The sequence below is a fragment of the Sabethes cyaneus genome, chromosome 2 (genome assembly GCF_943734655.1).
Source record: "Sabethes cyaneus chromosome 2, idSabCyanKW18_F2, whole genome shotgun sequence".
Taxonomy (NCBI): Eukaryota; Metazoa; Arthropoda; class Insecta; order Diptera; family Culicidae; genus Sabethes; species Sabethes cyaneus.
In genome coordinates this window covers 104,925,849-104,948,712 of record NC_071354.1, presented here as the reverse complement: position 1 = coordinate 104,948,712, position 22,864 = coordinate 104,925,849, and the positions used below count along the sequence as shown (strand labels likewise).

Genomic DNA, 22,864 nt, shown 5'->3' with positions numbered 1-22,864 from the left:
GCCTCATGCCTGTCGTTCCACCCTGCCCGCCGCCCAAAAAGCCACCATGGACTAATGCAAGGCTTCAGTGGCTAAAAATATCCAGAGTAAAAGCCTTACGAGCTCATACCAGGTCAAGTTGTGTAATATTAAAACGGAAGTTTTCCGACATCAGTATTAGATATCGTAATTATGACAAACTTTTATATAATCGCTACGTTCGTCGAGTTCAACCAAATTTACGCCACAACCCAAAGCAGTTCTGGACATTTGTAAACTCTAAACGGCAGGAAACTGGGCTTCCGTCTACCATGTTCCTCAATGATGTCGTTGCCACGGCGTCTCTGAATAAATGTAAGTTATTTGCTGAACATTTTTCGAGCGTTTTCAGTGATAGCATGCTCACTAATGCACAAGTTGATCAAGCTCTGAGTGAAGTGTCATCTATTGTTCTAAATATGGATATTTTTGACATCAGCGAGCAGTGCGTCTTAGCGGCCTTTGCTAAAATAGAGCCATCTCTCTCACCTGGTCCTGGCATTGTACCTCCAACTATACTAAAAAAATGTTCTGCATATTTAGCCGATCCGTTGACCCGGTTGTTCAATTTCAATCTTGTGTATTTCTCGTTTTCAAAAAAGGGGATAAATGCAACATAGCGAACTATCGAGGCATAACCTCTTTGTGTGCCGAGTCAAAAGTGTTTGAAACCATTATCAAAGATGCGTTATTCGCAGCATGCCGACACTATATCAGCACGACGCAACATGGTTTCTATCCAGCACGTTCACTGGAAACTAATCTGGTGGACTTTGGTGGATCATTTTGCGCAAAGAGCATGAGCAACAAAGTTCAAGTAGATGCGATTTACATGGACCTAAAAGCTGCTTTCGATTCTGTTAATCACACTATTCTGTAATGCAAGTTGGACAAACTCGGCTGCTCGGGGAGATTCTGCAAATGGCTGAAATCATATCTCGCACAAAAGCAGCTATATATGCAAATTAGTAATAGAGTAAGGAGGGGTAAAAGTGCGATGCGGGTAAAAGTGCGATTCAATGATTTATTGGTGCAGATTCCGAGTAAATTTTCTACCTTGGCATGGATGGATGACTACTTTGACAGCTTGAATCTAACGTAAACTTTGGTTGCTTACGAAGCATAGTTGCTGAGTTATGTGCAAATGTTATTTTAGGGCGGTTTTGATGTAATTTTTCGTTATACGGCAAATATGATATCAACAGGAGGATATTACTTGTTGAAAATTTGTAGCAGCGTCACTCAGATATCTGTTTTGAAAATACGGTGAAAATAATTTACAAAATATATTTCGCTTTTCCGTAATTTAAACTAACCCCGTCAAGCGCCTAGCGGGGTAAAAGTTCGATTCACGGACGGGGCAAAAGTGCGATTCATGGACGAGGCAAAAATGAATAGCTAATTATATACAGCTTTAGGCTCTATATCACAGATACTAGAAATGAAAGATCTGCAGAAAACGGTGTGCTCTACAGATGTTGGCCGAAAAAAAAGTGTTTCCGCTGATGAAACTAAAAACAAACGTTTGGAAAAGTTTCCATCTAACGGAGGCTGCAATACACCAGCGCAAAATAGAAAAGGTGCAAATTGAGAATATTCCTTACTGAAACATAACGCAGATTGAAGATAATATGGGTTTATTAGTTTCTGCTGGGCTAAATTCATGGATTCTATCTTCGAACATTTGCCCCGCGGTATTCGCACTTTTGCCCCGCTAGTGGGGTAAAAGTGCGAATCTGCACTTGATCAGAAGAAAGAAGAATTTATTTTGCAAAACACTATTACCGCAGATGATTTATAGTTGAATGTGAAGACATTGAGTTACTGCATAGCTATAAAATAAATTATGTTGTCCTTCTTTATATGTCACGAAAATTGATGACAACTTCAAACATCGCACGTATGCCCCACCCTACTCTAATCAATCCATTGGTTTTCCAAACACGTCAGGCGTCCCACAAGGTAGCAATTTGGGACCACTGCTCTTCTCTTTATATATAAACGACGCGGCCTTGCTTTAAGTCGAGGAGGTAAACTGTTCTTTGCTGACGATTTAAAAATCTTTCGAGCAATCAGATGCGTTGAGGATTGCAGAGACCTTCAGAATCTTTTCAAATATGTTCAGTCACTGGTGTGCAAGAAATCTGTTGACGTTGAATGTCGACAAATGTTATTCCATCTGTTATCATCGTACTAGAAATGCGATATTGTTTGACTACGAGGTGCTAGGGACTAAACTTAGTAGAGTTGAACAAGTGAAAGAACTTGGATTCGTTCTTGGTGAAAAGCTGACTCTAAAGCCCCATATCTCGGCAATCGTCGAGAAAGCAAATCGTAATCTTGGCTTCATATTCAAAACTGCCAGAGCATTTAATGGTCCATTCTGCTTTAAAGCCCTCTACTGCTCCATCGTTCGGTCTACACTAGAATTCGCCAGCATTGTATGGTGTCCCCAAGAAACCCTGTGGATTAACCGTCTAGAGAGCGTTCAACGCACATTTGTTCGGTATGCTCTGCGTCAACTACCGTGGAATGACCCACAAAACTTACCTCCATATGAAGATCGTTGTAAGTTGCTGGGAATTGAAACATTGGCCAAAAGGAAACATATATCACAAGCAATTTTGGTTTGTAAGCTGCTAAATACACAAATTGATACGCCAGATCTACTCTCACAGATTGGACTGTACGCACCATCAAGAGCAATGCGAGCTAGGACAATATTACAAGAAGAATTTCATTCTACGCAATACGCCGCCAACTTCCCCATAACGTCAATGATTCGACAATTCAATTGATACACTGATTTCTTCTCATTCGACGAAGCACCTCAATTGTACCGCCACTGCGACCAGTATCGTTAGATCTATTGTGATATTGCCCGGGTGTTTGCTGTATGAGCTGCACTGCATTTCTTCATTATAATCGCTATTGAGTGAGCGATACGCTCATTGAATTTCATGCGTGCTTGTGTGTAATTGGGTTTTACCCTTCTATCAATGCTTTCTCTACTTTACCCACCTTGTTCCACATGATAGCGCTGTCCCCAATTATAGCCATCCCTGGCACAGCACACCAGTGCATTTAACTATAAGGATCTCATTTTGCACTCTCAATAGGCCTTATCGGGATAACATAGAATTCAGCATTAAGGAAGGGTAAATGAGGGGCCTGAGAATAAACCCATGCTAAAGTCACTTTGACATCGAATGGCCTGATTCTAGCAAGATTCGAACCCACGACCATTCGCTTACCAAAGCAGACTAGGGAACCTGGCGGCTACAGAGCCCCTCTACCGCCAGCGCATACTTGGATCTAGTTTTTAATATTAAGTGTTCATGTAGACAACTTGTCCGATGGATTATGTAAATAAATAAATGAGCTGTGTTCACTACGAAATCCATGTGTGGACTCATTACTGCGACCAGTATAGTTGATCTATTGTAATATCGCCCGGGTGTTTGCTATATGACCTGCACTGCATTTCTTTTTGCTATAATCGCTATTGAGTGAGCGATATGCTTATTAAATTTATGCGTGCTTGTGCGTATTGGGGTATACCCTTCCTTCAAAGCTTGATCTACTTTACCCACTTATACCTCACTGCCAGTACTATCCCATATAATAGCCGTCCCTGGCGCGTACCTCTGACCAGTACACTTAACTATAGGAGGGACATTTGCACTGTCAGGAGGCTTCAGTGCGTAAATATATAGAATTTAGCATGAAGGAAGGGTATATGGAGGAGCCTGAGAATAAACCCATGCTAAAGTCACTTGACATCGAATGATGGCTTGATTCTACTAAGATTCGAACCCACGACCACTCGCTTGTCAAAGCAGACTCGGTAAACTTGCGGCTACGGAGCCCCCCAAGTCACAGCCTTACTGCGGATGACCTTTTTCACAATCTCGAGTTTTGCAAGTTTGTGAGGAGTTCAACCTTAAATAATTCATTTTGGCAGTTATGTAACTATGAAAGATTTAATATACAAATTTGCAATTTTTCTTCACGGTAAAGTTGAAAACAACTCCCCCCATTGCTTAGCCAGATAAAATAAAGCGTATAGCAATATTCGCCGTGATTGTATAACATTTCGCCGAATACCATTTCGCGAAAAACCTTACTATGGAGAATGTACCGTTTCGCAGGGGTGATCCTCTCCTTACTCACTATCGCTCGTTCGGACCCAACTGAAGGAAAGTAATAGAGGCCAGTGTTAAATATATATCTTGATTAATATCGGTTAACGAAGGTGAGGTGATATTTATATAAAATTAGTAAAAGTAAACTGTACTTGTTGCTGGTACAAAATGAAGTGACACGTTTAATCAGTCCTTTTAGATACATGCGTTCAGAGAGTGCAAACTCTCAATTTTCGTTTGCTCTCTTCATCGAGCTTAGGGATGCTACAACTCCTTTCCCCTTAAAGTTTATCATTTCATTTTACACGAAAGCAAAAACTAATATAAGGTATACAAATCTTTCCTATGTAATTAATTTACTAAATGAAACGCATTAATCCTTCATTAATCACAAAATCTATATAAAATCGAAAAAATGTTCAATAATAAAGATATTCATCCTTTCTTGTACTCGTTGATATCCTTTCCGAACGCCTTAGTTTTGTAGGCTTTGGAATTTGTTTCCGGTTCATTTTATTTCCCTGTTTCGATGGTGAACTCCGATGCTCACCAGAATACTTTTCTGGTTCATTATCTATACTCGATGACGAAAGTGGCTCCGATACATGCCTATCGGAAGCATAACACTCCTTATCCTTCTTCTCTTCGAAAATGGCTGAATCAGCCACAAAACCATAAAAATCGCTGTCATTGTCAAATGACCGTTCCAAACGCTCCAAAGTTCGCATTTTTTTATTTCTGTTATTATCAAATGACTGTTCTGACTGCTCCGAAACCCGCTTTCTCTTATTGCTGTTATGTTGCTGACTGAAGTTTGAACTGTTATGTTGTTGCAAAGCTGTTGAACTCTCTCCACGGAAAACCAAAGGTCGGTGAGTTTTCCGGCGAGAGTCAGACAAAAACTTCAACTGGCGCTTATGCGCCGAAATTACCCGACCACCGAGCGATATCTGAAAAATATTCGTAGAAATTTGTTTTAAAAATTTTGCAGGTAGATATCTTCTTATATCTGTTTTATTATAGTTTCTATAATAAACTAAGTCACCGCTTTTCAGTGGAACATTGTTAGTGGTATCCAAATTTAGGATATCCTTATCATCATGCGGTTTTAGTTCAATGTTCCTAGCATTATTTTTAGGGTTTATTAAATCTAAAAGTGTCTTTGGCTTGTAAGAGAGTAATTTTTCAGAGGGAAATGTGCCCTCATCGTTCAAACATATATTTCTGTAATTAAAAAGAAAAATAGAGATTTGTTCATCGGTATCCTTATCTCTAATTCCTGGATCCAGCCAAAATTTCTTGAAAACCTCTTTTACTAACCGAACCATTCTTTCTGCCTGTCCATTGCTCTCCGGATGGTAAGGTGGGCTTTTCAAGACTTTAATGCCTTGTTTTTGAAAAAACGTAACAAAAGAATCCAAATTAAAAGGCGGTCCACCATCGGTAACTAAAACATCCGGCAGACCAAATCTGGCAAAAACTCCTAGGAAAACTTTAATTACTTTCCTGCAATCCGTTCCCCAACGCATATACTCCAGCTCAATCCATTTGCTGAAACTGTCTACTATGACTAAAAAGATTTTTCTATCAAAATAGAAGAAATCTGCGTGTACTCTGCCGAATGGTCTACTAGCAGTAGCCCATTTTGAATATGATGATCTCTTAGCAATAGCTGTTGTCTCGTTGCATATCCTGCATCGCATTACATACTCCTCAATATCTCTGTTCATTCCAAACCAGTAGACCGTCCTGCGTGCTAACTGTTTTATTTTATTGACACCAGAGTGATTGCCATGAAGCATCTTTAACACCTGATCCTTCATTACTTCTGGAATTATAACACGATCTTTGAACAGGATACATCCATCGACCTCCTCTAATTCTTGGTAATGCGAGTATACATTTAAAAAACGTCTATTCAATCTCACAGGCCAACCCTTATCTAAATATTCCATGATTTTTTTCAAAAAATTGTCCTGTTTAGTTTCCTGCGCTATTTGTTTATAATTTATAGGAAATTGGCTTGTGAAATTGAGATTTTTTATTATGTCCAAATCTAAGTCTTTTGGAACACACTGATTTAGGGGAAATCTAGAGCAAAAATCCGCATTGGCTAATTTACTTGATGGTCTATAAATTATTTCATAATCGTATACAGAGAGTTCCATCACGTATCTCTGTAATCTGGTTACTGAAAGTGGAATTTTCCCTGCCTTGCCAAAAATTCCTATGAGCGGTTTGTGATCAGTGTAGATTGAAAACTTCATCCCATATAGAAACTTGTGAAACTTTTTTACCGTTGTCACAACTGCCAAAGCTTCCAAGTGGAGAATCGGATACTTCTTCTGTGCCTCGTTGAGTGAATACGAGGTGAAACTAATTGGCCTTTCTTCTCCCTCTATCACATGAGCAATTACTCCACCCAGTCCATAATTACAGGCATCCGTAATAACTACAATCGGTTTCATTGGATCGAAATACTCCAATAAATTTGGCTTTAACAACAGTTGTTTACAACTGTCAAAAGCTTTTTCGCACTCGTCAGTCCAGATGAATTTAACGTTTTTCTTTAAAAGACCATAAAGACAATGTATTCGGGAAGATAAGTTTGAGATAAACTTCGAATAATATGTGACCAAACCTAAAAATGCCTTAAGCTCAGTAACACTCCGTGGAGCCTTCGCTTCACGGATAGTTTTCACCTTCTCAGGACATGGTAGCAGACCCTGATCCGTTAGGACATGGCCCAAATAAGGTAACTGGTTCACAAAAAATTTACATTTTTTGAAGTTGACTTTAATATTAGCTTTAGCTAATCTTTCTAAGACCAAATAAAGTCTACTTGCACAATCATTAAAGTCTTTCCCTGAAATTAAAACATCATCTAGGTAACATTTTACATTTTCTAAACCCTGAAGTATTTGATCCATTATTTTCTGAAAAATCGATGCGCTAGATGTTGCACCTTGAGGCAACCTGTTGTAAATGTAAAGACCTTTTATAGTATTTATCACCATGAATTTTCGTGAACGTTGTGATAATAAAACTTGTGTGTAAGCACCTGCCAAATCCAGCGAACAAAAAACTTTTGATCCGGCTAACGCCGCGAAAATGTCTTGGGCTAATGGTAAAGGATACGTATTCGAAATTATCATCTTGTTGATAGAGACTTTACAGTCTATTACTAGACGAAGCTCTTGATCCCTCTTTACCACAACCACTACAGGTGAGGCCCACTCGCTGGCTTCTATAGGGGTTATAATTCCATTTTTTTCCAAAATATCCAAATAATCCAACACTTTTTGCCTAAGACGTAAAGGGACTTCATATGCTTTTCTAAATATTGGACGATCATGCTTTAAAACTAAATCCCCCTCAAAACCTATAATCGGATTTGAAAAATCTTTGTCAAAAACATTGGGAAACTTACGTTTAATATCGCTGACAACTTGCTCTTCCTGGACTGCGTTGATTCTCTCCAGAGACTGAATTGGTTGAGCAAAAGTGTTCCTCCATCCGGAATAGTAGATGTCCAACCAACTTCTACCCATTAAAGGGACAAAATTTAAATCGCATTTTAAAATCACAAGACTCAAGCTTTTGATTATTCCTCCTAATTGTACCGAAACATCCGATTTACCAACTACCTTTAATTTTTTTCCATCAATAACAGCCAGTTTTTTATAACATGGCTTAATTTCGTGTTTTCTAAAATTTCGTAAAAATAATTCTTCCGATATCACTGATTCCGCCGAACCACAATCTATTTCCATTGTTAAACGCTTATTCTCTATGAGCACCTCAACATAACAAGGCTCATTTATTTTATTGATTGCTGAAATCATTAAACATAAATAAATATAGCATAAATCATAAATATAAAGCATAAATATAAAGGTTTATCTTCGCTATTCCTTTTATACGCAAATCTACCTCTACTTCCGCTTCTGTAAAATGAACGATTTCGATCTATGCTACGACTTCCACTACGATATCGGCGGTGAGCACGATCAGGTCTACGACCCAACCGCGCTACCACTCCCATGTGCCGTTCGTCGTCACTGTTCAATAATCTTGACCTTGCACTGGCCAACTCTTGGTTTAAAATGTATCTTTCTGCTTTAGAAGCCGTTAGGTCTTCTTCGTCAAATAAACGTTTTTGAAGCGTTTTATCAAAAACACCGATTACCAAAACATCTCGAATCGCACGTTCCTTAAAATTTCCGAAATCACATTTTTCAGCTAAAACCTTGACAGCCAAAACGAAATCTTCAGCTTTCTCATTTTGACCCTGTCGTCGAGTCCAAAATTTGAAGCTATTAATTACCTCTGAATCATTTTTATCATATCGCTTTGTCAATTCTTCCGTTATCTGCTTGTACGTTAAATCTTTAAAATTCTGACCTGGGAATAATTTTTTTAATTCCGAATAAACCTCTTGCCCGCACACAGCTAAAAAACTCGTTTTATGCTTCTCAGATGGTAAATTATTGTGGTCGAAAATCCATTCAAGTTGTTCAAGATATTGGGAGAATGGAATTGAGCCAGGCAAATAAGGCTCGGTAGTTGTTGTCAACGACATTTCTTTAAAAAATAATTACGAATTACAGAAAAATAATTTCAGCAAACCAAAGAAAAAATAAACAGTATAAATAAAACAGCTTACCACGTATCTATATATCCTCGGGGCAAATGGGTATGTAAACTTCTGTAAATGGCAGCCAACAACACAAAATCGTTGAACAGCAACAGCAAAATCCTGCAACAGCAGCAAAAATCCTTCAACAACAGCAGCAAAAATCCTCCCACAGCAACAGTCGACTAAAAATCTTCCAAAAGTATCGATCTTCGATGTCCGTCCAAAAAAATCCTCAGCAATAAATCCAGAAATCAACAGCAGCAGCCAAATCCTCAATTTAATCGTGCACAGTACTCATGCACCTCCTGCAGCAGAACACTTTCCAAAAAAAACAAAAAATTGACTCGCTGTTTGTCAAGCCGTGAGCATATAACAAAATGGTGTTCGAATGAATGCTGTCGCCCAGTGAATGTAAAAACCTTTCAGCCGCCGTACAAAGATATCCGAAACAAAAGAAAAACGCGTGCCACAAAAGACTGTATAGCACCGCTTTGCAAAATGGCGTATTTCTGGCGTTCCACGGCCTTTGTTCGCACTGACGCTTCTTTGCTGATGACCAAATAAAATCACTAATGCGTTATAAAATTTGATGAGCTTTTGATTCTGGATAAAAATTAACCTTTTTCCGGTCTCAGAATCACACTCGCAAAGACGTAATCGTCGCCGTTTTATTCTCGTCGCCAATTGTTAAATATATATCTTGATTAATATCGGTTAACGAAGGTGAGGTGATATTTATATAAAATTAGTAAAAGTAAACTGTACTTGTTGCTGGTACAAAATGAAGTGACACGTTTAATCAGTCCTTTTAGATACATGCGTTCAGAGAGTGCAAACTCTCAATTTTCGTTTGCTCTCTTCATCGAGCTTAGGGATGCTACAGCCAGAAGACCTAGGAAAGCAAATAAACCTAGACAGTGGTGATTTCTGCAGAAGGTTTGCCGCCCCCCGCAGTGGCCGACGCTTCCGACGGCAGGTCACCGGCAACACTCGTGGCCTGCGATCGTCTCGCCCTGAATCATCTAACGTTACTGTAGATAGTTTTTGGTGGCCTTGTTATTGACCAATGTTTTATGGAAGACTCTAAAATTTCTCGAGTTCAATTTGTTTTTGAATTATGCAAATATTTCTGTTTTATTTGTATGAGAGTCTTTATTGCCCTGCCTTCAAAATCCTCCACATGCCAAATTTGGTTCCATTTGTTTAGTTAGTTCTGGAGTTTTGAGGAAATTTGTGTTTCATTTGTATGGGATCCCCCCTACTTAAAAAAGGCAGGGGTCTTAATTCACCATTGGAAAAATTCCTCCTTCCAAAAATCGCCACATGCCAAATTTGGTTCCTTGGCTTGATTAGTTCTCGAGATATGAGAAAATTTGTATTTGATTTGTATGGGAGCTCCCCTCCCCCCCTTTTAAAGGGGGGAGAGGTCATAATTTGCCATAGAAAAAAGTCCTAGAACCTCGACATGCCAAATTTGGGTCCGTTTGCTTGATTATAGTTCTCGAGTTATGAGGCAATTTACATTTCATTTGAATGGGAGCCCCCTCCGAGGTGGGAGGGGTCTCCAACTATCATAAGAATCTTCCCTGGTCCCAAAAACTCTTGCATGCCAATTTTCACGCCGATCGTTTCAGTAGTTTCCAAGTCTATAAGGTACATACAGACAGAAATTCATTTTTATAGGTATAGATGAATCAATAATCTGTTACGGGTATACATCTGGCACCATTGTGCGTTTTATTGAATATGGTCTGTACACAGTGTTACATATGTTTCAGTTCCTGGAATACATGTTTTGCAAAACTAAGATACTATTTCTAACATCCATAGGTTTTTGTATCCCATCACCAGGATAGCAGTTCTATACACCAAATAGGGACTCGTAGAAAGTTCCAAAAAATGCAGTTTCTAATGCGGTCCAATTGTTATAAGACACGAAAAAATTGATTCATTCAAATTGTGAGATCAAATCGTTGCGGTTTGGATTCCAAAATACATACTACAATTGTGATGGAAGGTTTCTGTGTTGTAAGTGAACATATGACTTCAATAGCTGATTGTAGGTTTTGCCGATAGTTACATCGATACTTAAAAACTGACGGTGGTTTAACGGTTGGATTCCTACATAGTATGCACCTTCCTATTGTACGATTATCTTATTTATTTGTAAAGATTTTTTATCACTTGCATAACTAAAAAATCTGTTTAGCATTATTGCATGTGTCGCGATACTTTGACACTTGCATAGGATTACTTATTCTCGGAAGCCGTTGTTGTCGTGGCTGGGGCACCTGTAGCTGGTCCTGGCCTTTGTCCTGGCAGTGTAGCTGAATTCGTGCAGTTGCATATTGCCTCGAAAATTCTCAACACAATACCCCTTGTCCGAGTCACGACGCGGTGCTGTTTCAGCCCACTCAAGAGTTTGTTCCCTGAAAAACATGCAATGTTATGTTATTGATGTGACATGAAGATTATTTGGAACATTTATAACCCAAGTAACAATTCTAAAGCCACTTGGTTTTACTTGAATTTTATAAAGGTTCTATTGCGGTATTAATAATTACCACTGGTGTTATTGTGATTGTGGTATTACGCAATACCAAGAAGAAACGAGTTCAAATACACTTATAGTTAGCTAGAAATAATAAAACTGGTAATAAAGCAAATATATTGTGGTTGCTTATATTACCACGTTAAAACTGGTTGGCTGCACCACGTCTCTCATAAACTTGTGGCGTAGCAATACAAAATGGCGCACCAATCAAAATTTATCTTATCGCGGTGGCTTATCAAACTGCAATAAATCTGTTAGTTTTATAGAGCTATTAAATCGGTAGCAACCTGACCAAAGAGTTTTTTTGCTGCTATTATGAAGAATACCGAAGTTCAACACCAAATCATTTTTTAATGCGAGGCCATATTGCCATATTCTAATATTTTGTTTTAGTTCACAAACAAAAATTCATCAAAGCAAAGTGTTTTGCAGAAAGAAAGTTATTATCAATCGTTTTTCCTGTCAGACGGAGCAAGAGGGTATTCGCCGAATACCATTTTGCGGAACACCAATTCTCGGTTGAACATAACGCGGAATATAGTTTCGCAGAATACCATTTCACGGAAAAACTTTTCGAAGCAAGTATTTGTATTTCATCTGTATGGGAGCCCCCCCCCCTCCTAAAAAGGTAAGGGGTCCTCATTCATCATAGAAAAAATTCCTGCCTCCAAAAACACCCACATGCCAAATATGGTTCCATTTGATTGATTAGTTCTCGAGTTATGAGGAAATTTGAATTTCATTTGTATAGGAGCCCCCTCTGCTAAAGTGGGGAGAGATCCTACATCACCATAGAAAATATTTTTGCATCCCAAAATCCCCACATGCCAAATTTGGTTCCATTTGCTTGATTAGTTCTCAAATTATGAGGAAATTTGTACTTCATTTGTATGAGTGCCACCCCTCCTAAACAGGGGAGGGGTCCGAATTCATCATAGAGAAAATTCTTGCTTCCAAAAACCTTCACATGCCAAATTTGGTTCCATTTGCTTGATTAGTTCTCGAGTTATGCAGAAATTTGTGTTTCATTTGTATGGGAGCCCCCGACATAAGAACCTTCCCTAGCTCCAAAAACCTCTACATGCAAATTTTCACGCCGATTGGTTCAGTAATCGATTTTATCAGGAACATCTTGACAGACAGAAATCCATTTTTATAGGTATAGATATTATGCGCGCATGCCAACGGTAAGTCGCTGAGAACATTCCGTTCACCTCATTTATAGAAATTTTGTTCAGTTTGTACCTTACTGTGCAGCTGAGGTGCTGATCGTGTGAAACCTGTCAAACGCGCCTCCGCCCCCTGCGCACAGCTAGACTGTTTTGATCGCTTTGACAATAACAAACATTGGCAAGGCTGCAAGGGGTCGGACACTCAGCACATTGTGACGCGGCACTCCAGAAATATCAAGCGGCACACCTCCGGTTCAATTTTACATATGAAATGGGAGCACTGCCAGTTGTCAAAATCACCTTGCACGGTTGCCAGATCTATCAGATTATAACGAATTTAACAAATATTGCAGTTCGGCACTTTTGGTACAGCATCGGCACAATTCGGCTCTTTTCAAGTCGCCTAACATAAAAACGGCTGTGCCGAGTGACCGACCCCTTGCAAGGCTGCCAATTGCTTACATTTAAAAACTTAAAAGTCAAAAAGGTGGGCCACAGTGTGCTATGAACTGTGAAATGAATGTACCGCAATTGTAATCAATGAGGTAAGCTGTTCCCTAAATTAAGCCAGCAACCATGTTCTAAGCGACTTACCCTTGGCACATGCTTCAAATGAACTAAACCTGCCAAAAATTCCTTATTTATTCTATTCGCGTTGACGAACGCTGCTGCCACCTCCAAAAGTTTACTGTAGGGGTGAAACGGAATAGGAATTTCATAAAGAGCGCAAGAGATCGAAACATTTTGGCAGATTTTCATCCACACGTACATACGGGCATTTCTATGAGCGTGCAAGAGATCGTTTAATGCCGTCAACGCGAATGGGATATTTTATTATGGTAGCTATAAACTAAATCGAGCAGACTGATCTGTCAGTATACCTTTAGCTTTTCTGCTCACGGATATATTTTCAAGTTGACAAACCTGGCGAACTGATATTTAGCTTTCACCAGAGCGAAAAGCGTAAAGCTTTACTATATTATGGCGGTGGCTGTCAAGCAGCGAAAGCTTAATCGGTTTTAGCGTGACACGACCCCTTGGGTGTATAATAGGGTTGCCAAGTCTCAAAATTATAAAAACCGGCCGCTCGGTCCTGCCTTCAAAAAATGGGGGGGGGGGGAGTGTCGTAGCATATTATTAGAGGATTTGCGTGGAATGTGTAATGTGCGTTATTGACATATTATTTGGGTAGTCGCCGGAATCGAAACCACAACGAACATTAAATGGATTATTGAAGATAGCATAGCTATAGTTTCAGAGTGACAACTAGTTGCTTCTGGTTGATTACCGTCAAAAGCAAAGTATTGTCACTGCAAAACTGGCTATCTTCAATGATCCACTACTCAGAATTGCTAATAAATTTATCAGAAAATTTAACAAATCCGGCAAAAAGTACCAATCAGGCTTCATTTGTCAGAAAACCGGCCTTTTTGCAGGATTGATCGGCCACCGGCTTTGCAGGTGAAAATCCGGTCGGGCCGGCCAAAAACCGGCCACTTGGCAACCCTAGTGTATAACCTGATTCTTGTAGAGGTTATGAAAACATTCTGAAGAGTGAGCCACTTGGTCAGAAAGCAATTTTATAGCGGACATCAGAAAATTCTGGTGGAGCTAATAGTTTTATTAGCGGTTTTATGAAATTGGTCATGAAAACCACTATATGAACGTAATAAAACTTGGAGTTGTTACTTGGGAATGAATCATTGAAGATAAGTGCTTTTGAAGTGACAAAAACTTATTTTCTGCGTTAGTGTATATGGACGGTTTATAAGGTTTATAATATATACTACCGCCAGAAGCAAGCTGACCTGATCAACGAACCTTGAACTAAATCGACCATATTCTTATCGATCTGGTATTTCTGGAACAGCTTTTGCAGGTAATGCACGGGTAAGGGTTTCCGGACAAATTGACGCGGCTGATCAAAGCTACCCTGGAGCGAGTGACGTGCTTTGTGCGTGTTTCGAGGGCACTCTCGAGTCCTTTCGAATTGCGCAGAGGGTTTCGGCAAGGGATTAATTGTCCTGGATGTTATTCAACATTGCTGTAGAAGGAGTGATCCTGCGAGTGGGCATCGAAACTAGAGGAACGATCTTCAGCAAGAGTAGCCTTCGTAGACGGCCTTGATATTACTAGAAACTAAGAGGATTGGATAACAAATTAATGCGTCGAAAACCAAATATAAGGCACCCGGAGCAAGTGGGACCTAAAAAATGCGTAGTTTGGGTTTATTCCACTGTGTTATCTATCCCCATGATTATTTTGAAATTCTTTCAGCACAGAAACTCTTCAGTGGTATCACTTCGAAAGATTAATTACACTTAAAATAATCCGCACATAACTAATGGAAAATTTCCATATGAAAATCCTTATGATTATGTGCCACATATAAACACAATCCGCCCAGAAGTACACATGAAAATTATATGCATATGAATAGTATGTGCAAATTTTAAAAACACATAAATAGTAACTGTTTGGCACACAAAGTTCATTTACTGGGCACATGGCAAAAATCTATGTGTGAAACACATAGAAACTATACGAAAAGTTTTCTCAGTGACGAAAAAGGCCTATCAATTTACATGAAATGAATCTGGAGGAGAATTTTCAAAATTATGGCGATATGGCCCCGGTAAACGGGGCAGGTGGGACCTATATTCAAATTTGATTAAAAATCAGAGGGGTTGTGTACAAGACACGACCGCATATATAGGTGACGCAGGACTACGTAAGTCTGTTTGTAGTGATAGTACCATGTATTCATGCTTGTAATCATTCGATTCTTCATGTATACATGCTATATGCAACATATATACATGCTACATGTCAATCCTATTTTATCAACAGCACATCTTTTCAATACACTTCTAATGAAACGGTAAGCATGCGTATTCACGGGAAACTAGCAGTCATTGACTTTTCGTCGGAAAGCCCAATTTCGGAAGCAGCTTTTCGGTCCAAAAGCGGGATTGTGTTTATAAAAATGTATATACTGCATTCTTCTTGGCAATCTAAACACAGCGAATATATTTTCATAAACCGAATTTTTGTTTCAAACAAAAAAACTGCTTTTGAAATTGGCAGAATCGATGATGACTAATTTCACCTTCATATAGAGTCGTATTATAACCGAACACTAGAATTTGCAATCTGTTGGGACAACCAACTTGTGTCATTTTTTCTGGCACACTTCCCTAACAAACATAAAATTGGACTAGGTTTAATCGCGTTCGTAAGAAATCTGTTGGCACGAGGGGGCTTTGTCACTCTTTCTGGCGTACTTCCCAAGCAAGGACATCAAAATGGTCTAGGTTTAACCGCGGTGTTGACATCTTGTTGAAATGAGGAAACTTGGTCACTTGTTTTGGCTTACTTTCCAAGCACAGATATCAAATTGGTATAGGTTTAGATCATCGCAAGGAATCTTCCAACCAATCACGAAGCGAGAATTCTGGTAAAACATAGGTTCATTATTTTCAATTTTTTAATAGTTCAACATCAAGAATCCATACTTTTCTTCATTTGGGTCAATTCTTAGAAGATTTTCCGGTCAACTGGTGTAAGAATATTGAAAATCGATCGGTAAACCGCTGAGCTATTAGCGCTCAAAACCTTTTATTTTTCGTGACGCTCGCATTTTTCGATTTTTTGGAATGACTCCCTATCTCAAAACTTGCCGTAAGACGTAGTCCTACGTCAAAAGCATAAAATAACAGAAAATTGTGTATGTATTGTATAAATAATCCATAATTTTAATACATGAGTTTGAGTTGTATCTTTCATTTCTAGAAAGGTTCGGTTGGAGAAAATGAGGCTGAAGAGGGTTATGAGCTCCGTTCCCACTTACACCGTATTCCCACTTGCCCCGGGGTACCTTATAGTAGGAAAAGGCTCCAGAGAAAACGTTTGCCTCCCACGGACAGTGACTATTGACGGCGATGACCTGGAGTGGCTGATGAGTTCATATATTTGGGATCTTTGATCACCGCCGACAATAATACCAGGAGATTCAACGACGCATTCAAGCTGGAAGTCGAGCCTACTGTACCCTCCGCAAGATGCTTCGATCAAGCAGCATATGCTGCCGCATAAAACTGACAATGTACAAAACGCTAATCTGACCGGTAGTCCTCTACGGACTTAAGACAGTACCATTGCTTATGAAAGACATACGCGCACTTGCTGTATTTGAACCAAAGGTGTTACGTATTATTTTTTTGCGGAGTACAAACGGATAGCGGAGAGTGCCGTGAACCATGAGTTGCTGGCACTACTTAGAGAGATTCGCATCTGGCTCCTGGGGAAAGTTGGGAGAATACGGCGGGCCGTCCACGTCGCCAGACTCGACCAGGTTGAAGCCGATTTGCGTGTGTCGAGACGCGCAACGAATTGGCGACGAGTAGCCTAGACTCAAATACAGTGGAGAGGAATTCTTGATACTACAAGAGCCACCTAGGCTCTTGGCTGGTAGAAGTAAGACTCAGTAACAGTTGACGCTGAATGTTTTTTCCTTCTTTCTGGTCTACGTTTTTAACAGGTCACGGAACTTACACAATGAAGAATGCAAATTCTTTTGATATTGATAAGCAACAAAATGGTGGCAGGTGATGGTCATCAAGTTTAGGGTCCGCTTGCAATTCCAGCAGAGCCCACCAAATAATATTCGAGTGATTTCTTCGAAATGAGAGAAAACAATTTACGTTCTCTTCCTTACATTTATATATATATTATCATACATAGTGCCATGACTAAACAAACTTTTCTGAAATACTGCATCTGAATTGTATTCTACATTTTATATATAGTTCCGTTACACATTTTCCGGTATGAGCCAAGGTAGTCGTCGTTCAGGGAAAGATAAAAACATCTGGATTAAATTCAGCTGCACATTTTATCGAGAAAAATACTCTGTCGCAGGGATCTTTGTATGAAGATTCTGTAATAAAAGTTTTATTTCGCTAAAAGAACGTATTTGGGTTGGCTGCAAAAGCTTTATGTGTTTGGAAGAAGTAATTGGTCATTGAATAAATATGCAACTTGACAGACGAAATTTATCATCACAGTTTCTAGATGCTTACGTTCATTTTTGCAAGCATTTAAAGCCTCTTTGGCAGGAGCTTTCAGTTCTGTCGGCAGCATTGCATCAATTTGAGCTGCAGTCTTGGAATAACTTATTTCACCTTTTTTTGTAAGCTGTAATATAAATGTTTACATTATTATACAACTAAAAGTTTAATATACACATCTATGCAGTTTTTAATCTACTCTTACAACAAGGTTACAACATTGACACACTAATACATGATTTTATTTTCCAAATTCAACATGAGTATAGTGGTGGTGACACTAGTATATTAAGCCTTTTTAATTTGAATTTTTATCCAAGAATTCCAGACAAATTTGTTCTTGAATCGATGTCTTTTTTCTGTGGTTTGGCTTCAGCTGACGAAGATCGTGCAGACATTTCCATTCGCATTTCAATTCGCCATGACGGCTCCGCACAACCTTATTTCCACTCACAGAACTGCCTATAGTTGAATGCGTGAAAATCAATTTCAAAATATTTCCGTCTTCTGGACACTTAACCAAATCACTATTCTGGATTCACGCGAACTTGAAATTAATGTAGATGATTCCACTGCGGCCCCGTCAGAGCGAATAGCATAACGGGTTCGGGTAGCCGCGATGGGCAATTCTTCGGTACACGCATTTTGCACAAGTTCGAAGAATTAGCCCCAGAGAAGATTTTAAGTCTTTTCGAACCAGCAAACAACCTAACCAGACCCTTAAACAGAATAGCATAGCCAGAACCCGTGTTCAAAAATGTTGAGCAAATTTGACGGATGCATACTCACTCCAGATAGATAGGTACCAGTGAAAAAAACCATCTGGCAAGGATTCATGTAATGTTCTTGCCAAAAATAAATTTATATTTGTTTTAAAATTGCGTGCAAAATCACGGTTTGCCAGGACGTCTGCAGTTGTGGTTAGAAATTTCAGGTGTTCATAACAGATAAGACAATAAAATCGGATCGTTATAAGCAGTGCCTCCAGAAGCGAATTTTGACGTTCAACCGATCTCACGACCACACCATGATGTTTCGGTCAGATCTCGCGACCTATCCTGGAGAAATGCCTCCTTTACTCATATTACCCAACTATGCTAATAGTTGGCATGATTCTAACTCAAGTCCACGTATCAGAGGTCAAGATCAAACCGTTATTACATAATATTCAAAGTCTCAGAATAGAAAACAGCATAGATTTACTGGCGTTTCTTATGAGAAGTTACTTACTGTTCCAGCCATTTGTGCTATGCACATAGTATAACACTTGAGTTCATTATCCGCATCAACAGGAAACTTCCCTTCCCTGAGATTATTCAAACTAGCTGAAATAGAACGTTACGTTAAATTTAATTGTAGTTACCACAATCGGCGTTTGGCCTGAATTTTCGACAAGTACCTTCATCAACATTATACTTTGGAGCACAGGCTTTTCGCATCATATCAAGTGAATTGTTCAGCTGCTTCATAGTCATCTGAAAATCATTGCAATAATTTAGATTTTCAATATATTGTCATATACATTGACATTGCAATATAAACTCTAAATCATACTTACCGCGCCATCACTAGGTCCTAGCACTTTTAATACCACCATCAACGTCAAAACTATCAAACCTCTCATTGTGTCGTTTCATATTTAAATTAAAATTTTAAAACAACCTTTCTCTTGCGAACTCTCATAATGAAAACCTAAATAGAAACTCGATGTGAACGATTCTGGTTTACTATTTTATAACTAGAACCAACTTCGCAATATCATGAAAAGTATGATAATCAATTCCACCGGGATTGCAATTAACTCACTTTGATTCGCGAGCGTAGCAATTATCGAAGTGTCAAAATAACCGCTTTTACACTACAGTTACGACTGCACAATGATTTTTAAAAGTAGCATATACGATATAACAAGATATAATTAAAATTAGACAGTGTGCTGTTGTACATACCGTTACGGGGTCTCTCTTCCGCCTGAAAAAAAACATCGATTTCATTAGCTTTTGATCAGAATCAACTTATACTGGTATCACTTACCAATTTGTCTTGAAGCTTAACTTCAGCGCTTTTCTGTGCTTCGTTGAGCACTTCATCGACAAAAAAATTGAGATCGCTCATTTTCTCCGAATCCTGTTTAAACTCCGCTATACGGCTATCAATATCATCCCGCAATCCCTGAGATTCCTGAATGTTCAGATTCATTTCGACGCGCATTTTTTGTGCGTTATGTTTCTATTCTCCGTTGTAAATTTCAGTCTTTTGCCGTCAAGCAAGATACTGGCTGTAAATGGAAATAACACTTTGTTACATTGATTTTTAATTTAAGACGTGGCGATTTAACTAACTTAAAAGAATAATATAAAAACTTGATATTATTCGTATATTATTTACAGGATTTCTGATGATTTCGGTGCATGCGTGACCGCATATACCACAATTCTTTTTAGGAATAAGAATCTTTAAGAATCTAATAAGTATTGCGTCAATGATCTTCCCTTATTCAGTTTCTACCTTTTCCACATTACAAGGCGTATCCTAATCTAAGGACACTATATAACACCTTCGATTTCATTACTTTTCACTATCCTTTTCCTTCGTCTGTTCTATACTAGGGTAACGAATATGTTTTTTTCCTGTATGGACTCATCACTGCGACCAGTATCGTTGATCTATTGTGATATCACCCGGGTGTTACCTGTATGACATGCACTGCATTTTTTTGCTATACGAATATGTTTTCGCCACGTATATATTTCTGCCACCTAGCTATAAAAAACGTTTTGTTCACTTGCAATAGGCAACAATAGACCTAAGACCTAAATATCTATAAATAGAGCTAAACGTAAACTATTGAACGTTTTACATGCTGTTATTTGCTCGTAATAACCCCGTAACATTTAAAGGATAAAATCAGAGAGGTTGCGTACAAGACACAACCGCATATAGGTGATGCAGGACTACGTAAGTCTCTTTGTGGCGATAGTAGCATGTATTCACGCATGTAATAATTCGATTCTTCGTGTATAAATGCTGCATGCAGCATGTATAATAGGCTTTGTCGAGACTGCAGGTTGAGAACATTCAATAATTTCGAATGAATGTTAATAGCGCCTCAAATCTTACTTCAACATCAAACACTATTTAGTTAGACATACATGTATCTATGTATTTGATTTGATGATATCAAAAATTATTTTGTTAAAATGGTTTGGTTGTGCTGCAGGTTGAGAAATCCAAATTTTTGCAAGTCGATAATTTTTTACAGCGTTTTATTCATTCTCATGATTGAAAGCTACTAAATAAGTTAAAGTTTTTTGCAAAATATTTTGTACCTTACTGCCTTATACTGAGTTGACAGTCAAATAAACATTAGCATCACTACGGGTCCCTCCTGCCTTGTCTTGTCCATCATTTTCGAAAGAAATTAATCTAAATGTAATGCTTAACTATGAAAACTATGTAAAGAATTGCCAGCAACTAACTGATGCAAAGCAGCAAATGAAACGGTCCAAACTATTCTCGGGTAAGAGAGTCGCTGATTTTCTTTTGAGAATTCTGTGTCACGTTCACGTCACATGCACAAATGCAACACAACAGTTTCGAACATATTCTTGCAGTACCTATATGGATACAATCTGACAAAAGGAAAGGAATGTCGGAAGCTTTTCGATGGCGTTTCACCTTCAGGACATCAATTTGGACTAATTTCAATCTTAAATGTTAAAGGCGGTTGAAGAAAAGGGGTAGTTTTATACTTTAAGAAAGCTGTTTACTTTCAAGACATCACATTGTACTAGGTTTAAACGTTGAAACGAACATCGGTTGAAAAAAGCGGGTGGTTTTGCACTCTGAGGTACTTTCCAAGCAGAGATATCAATTTAGTTGTATAGGTTTAAGCGCCGTAAAGAATCTTCGACCTATTGGGACGAGGAGTTTCTGTCACTTTTTTGCAAAAAACACGTGCAAACCATGATGACGTCTTTTCTTCGACCAATCAGGATGCGAGGATTTCTAGTTGGACGATCTCAGTTTCAGTTTTTCAATAGTATACGCTTACGAAATATTAGCGTTCTTCTTTTGATCCAGTTCTTAGATGTTCCGATCGATTGGGGTAAATATTTTGAAAATCGATCGGGAACCCGCTAAACTATTAGCGTTCAAAACCTGACCACTTTTCGAGAAAGATTTTTTGGAATGACACCCTACCCAGCCAAACCTTGCCGTAAGACGTAGGCCTACGTCAAAATATACTGGGGATCAGGTTGTAGCAACCGATTTGTGACTAATTTTAGTCAGAAATGAGTTGCTGCAACTGAAAGTGCCAAATACGTGCTGCTTGGGGACCATGGTTTCTTTGGGAAAGATGCCAAGTATATATTTTTCCATCTTACAGATGATTGGTGAGACAGAAAAAATCCCCTCTTGGTCTTCTAGAGCATCCGCTAAATTTGCATTTCTGTGAAGTCTTCAACATTCTCTTTAAAGTCCCTATGGTTTATTATTTGGCGTAACATAAGTAAAGTAAAAAATCCGTGCTATTCAGAAGCAATCATGCGATTCTCCGACAAATCCGGAACATTCTCTGAGTTCGGAATTATTTTCATGCTACCTCGAATTGAACATTGTGAAATAGCAATATAAATTCAGCGGTTTGTGACTCAACCTGGCCACTATGAAATGCATCGAAAGATCGGACATTAAATGATTGAAAGTGATGATCAAGGGCATCGAACTGTTTATCGCGTTGAAGAAAGCAACAAAGTTTTCGTAGCCTGTTCGCTTTTACAAGAAGCCTCATTCTGAATTGTCCAGGAAAAGGTGAAAATAAAAGCAATAATATACTTCTCTCTAACTTTTTCTCAGGCAAAACCCATAAAAATATTATATACCGTCAACGCGGATTACGGAATGGCCATGACTAACTACGATGGTTAGATTTCTGTTAAAATTTTCCCAGAAGAGCACAATACCTGATGAAGAGCTTATACAAAAGTTGATATATTCGCTATTAGATGTGTAAGTATAGTAGCGTTGGGCATCTTGCCGCTACTGTGCCTGGTAGCGGGACTCTGGTACGGCCGATCTTTGTTGTCCCTTGCATCTCGTGGGAACAACATAGGAGTCCTATCCCTTTTCCCTTATGAATATTACGCCCAGTGCGTTCTGGCCAACATAGTTGGCTTCGCTTACAATCTTGTGTCTGATTGTTTGTGCATATACTCCGCTAGTCAAATAGTTAGAGTTGCACAAATAAATCTTCAAATAAACGG

The 22,864-nt window shown here is 38.8% G+C and overlaps 3 protein-coding genes across 4 annotated transcripts in view; 1 reads left to right on the top strand and 2 right to left on the bottom strand.

Moving 5' to 3' along the window:
• Nucleotides 1-290: 290 nt before the first annotated feature.
• Nucleotides 291-898, top strand: LOC128735808 (uncharacterized). Its single transcript, XM_053830294.1, has 2 exons — nt 291-333; nt 621-898. The coding sequence occupies exons 1-2, from the start codon at nt 291-293 to the stop codon at nt 896-898; spliced, it is 321 nt and encodes a 106-aa protein (XP_053686269.1).
• A 9,616-nt stretch (nt 899-10,514) lies between these two features.
• The window catches only part of LOC128738764 (uncharacterized), a 32,993-nt gene continuing 20,643 nt past the window's right edge, over nt 10,515-22,864 (bottom strand). For both annotated transcript variants that reach the window (XM_053834118.1, XM_053834119.1), the window contains exons 2-4: nt 19,632-19,875; nt 19,547-19,568; nt 10,515-11,231 (exon numbers count right to left, since the gene is read on the bottom strand). In XM_053834118.1, the coding sequence (XP_053690093.1) occupies nt 11,053-11,231; nt 19,547-19,568; nt 19,632-19,808 (378 nt within the window). In that variant the 5' untranslated portion in view covers nt 19,809-19,875 and the 3' untranslated portion in view covers nt 10,515-11,052. The remainder of the gene's footprint in view (nt 11,232-19,546; nt 19,569-19,631; nt 19,876-22,864) is intronic.
• Nucleotides 17,312-19,221, bottom strand: LOC128738765 (general odorant-binding protein lush). The gene is made up of 5 exons (XM_053834120.1): nt 19,156-19,221; nt 18,997-19,072; nt 18,828-18,922; nt 17,610-17,724; nt 17,312-17,467 (listed from the first exon to the last, which is right to left on the bottom strand). The coding sequence occupies exons 1-5, from the start codon at nt 19,219-19,221 to the stop codon at nt 17,379-17,381; spliced, it is 441 nt and encodes a 146-aa protein (XP_053690095.1). The 3' UTR covers nt 17,312-17,378.

Bases quoted from the DNA above. Each gene is read 5' to 3' on its own strand.
- LOC128735808 (XM_053830294.1), top strand. From the start codon at position 291: ATGTTCCTCAATGATGTCGTTGCCACGGCGTCTCTGAATAAAT. The intron at 334-620 runs GTAAGTTATTTG...TTTTCAAAAAAG, and splicing joins CACGGCGTCTCTGAATAAAT to GGGATAAATGCAACATAGCG.
- LOC128738765 (XM_053834120.1), bottom strand. From the start codon at position 19,221: ATGAGAGGTTTGATAGTTTTGACGTTGATGGTGGTATTAAAAGTGCTA. The intron at 18,923-18,996 runs GTACTTGTCGAA...GTTCTATTTCAG, and splicing joins AAAGTATAATGTTGATGAAG to CTAGTTTGAATAATCTCAGG. The intron at 17,468-17,609 runs GTAAGCATCTAG...CTTTTATTACAG, and splicing joins AAATGCTTGCAAAAATGAAC to AATCTTCATACAAAGATCCC.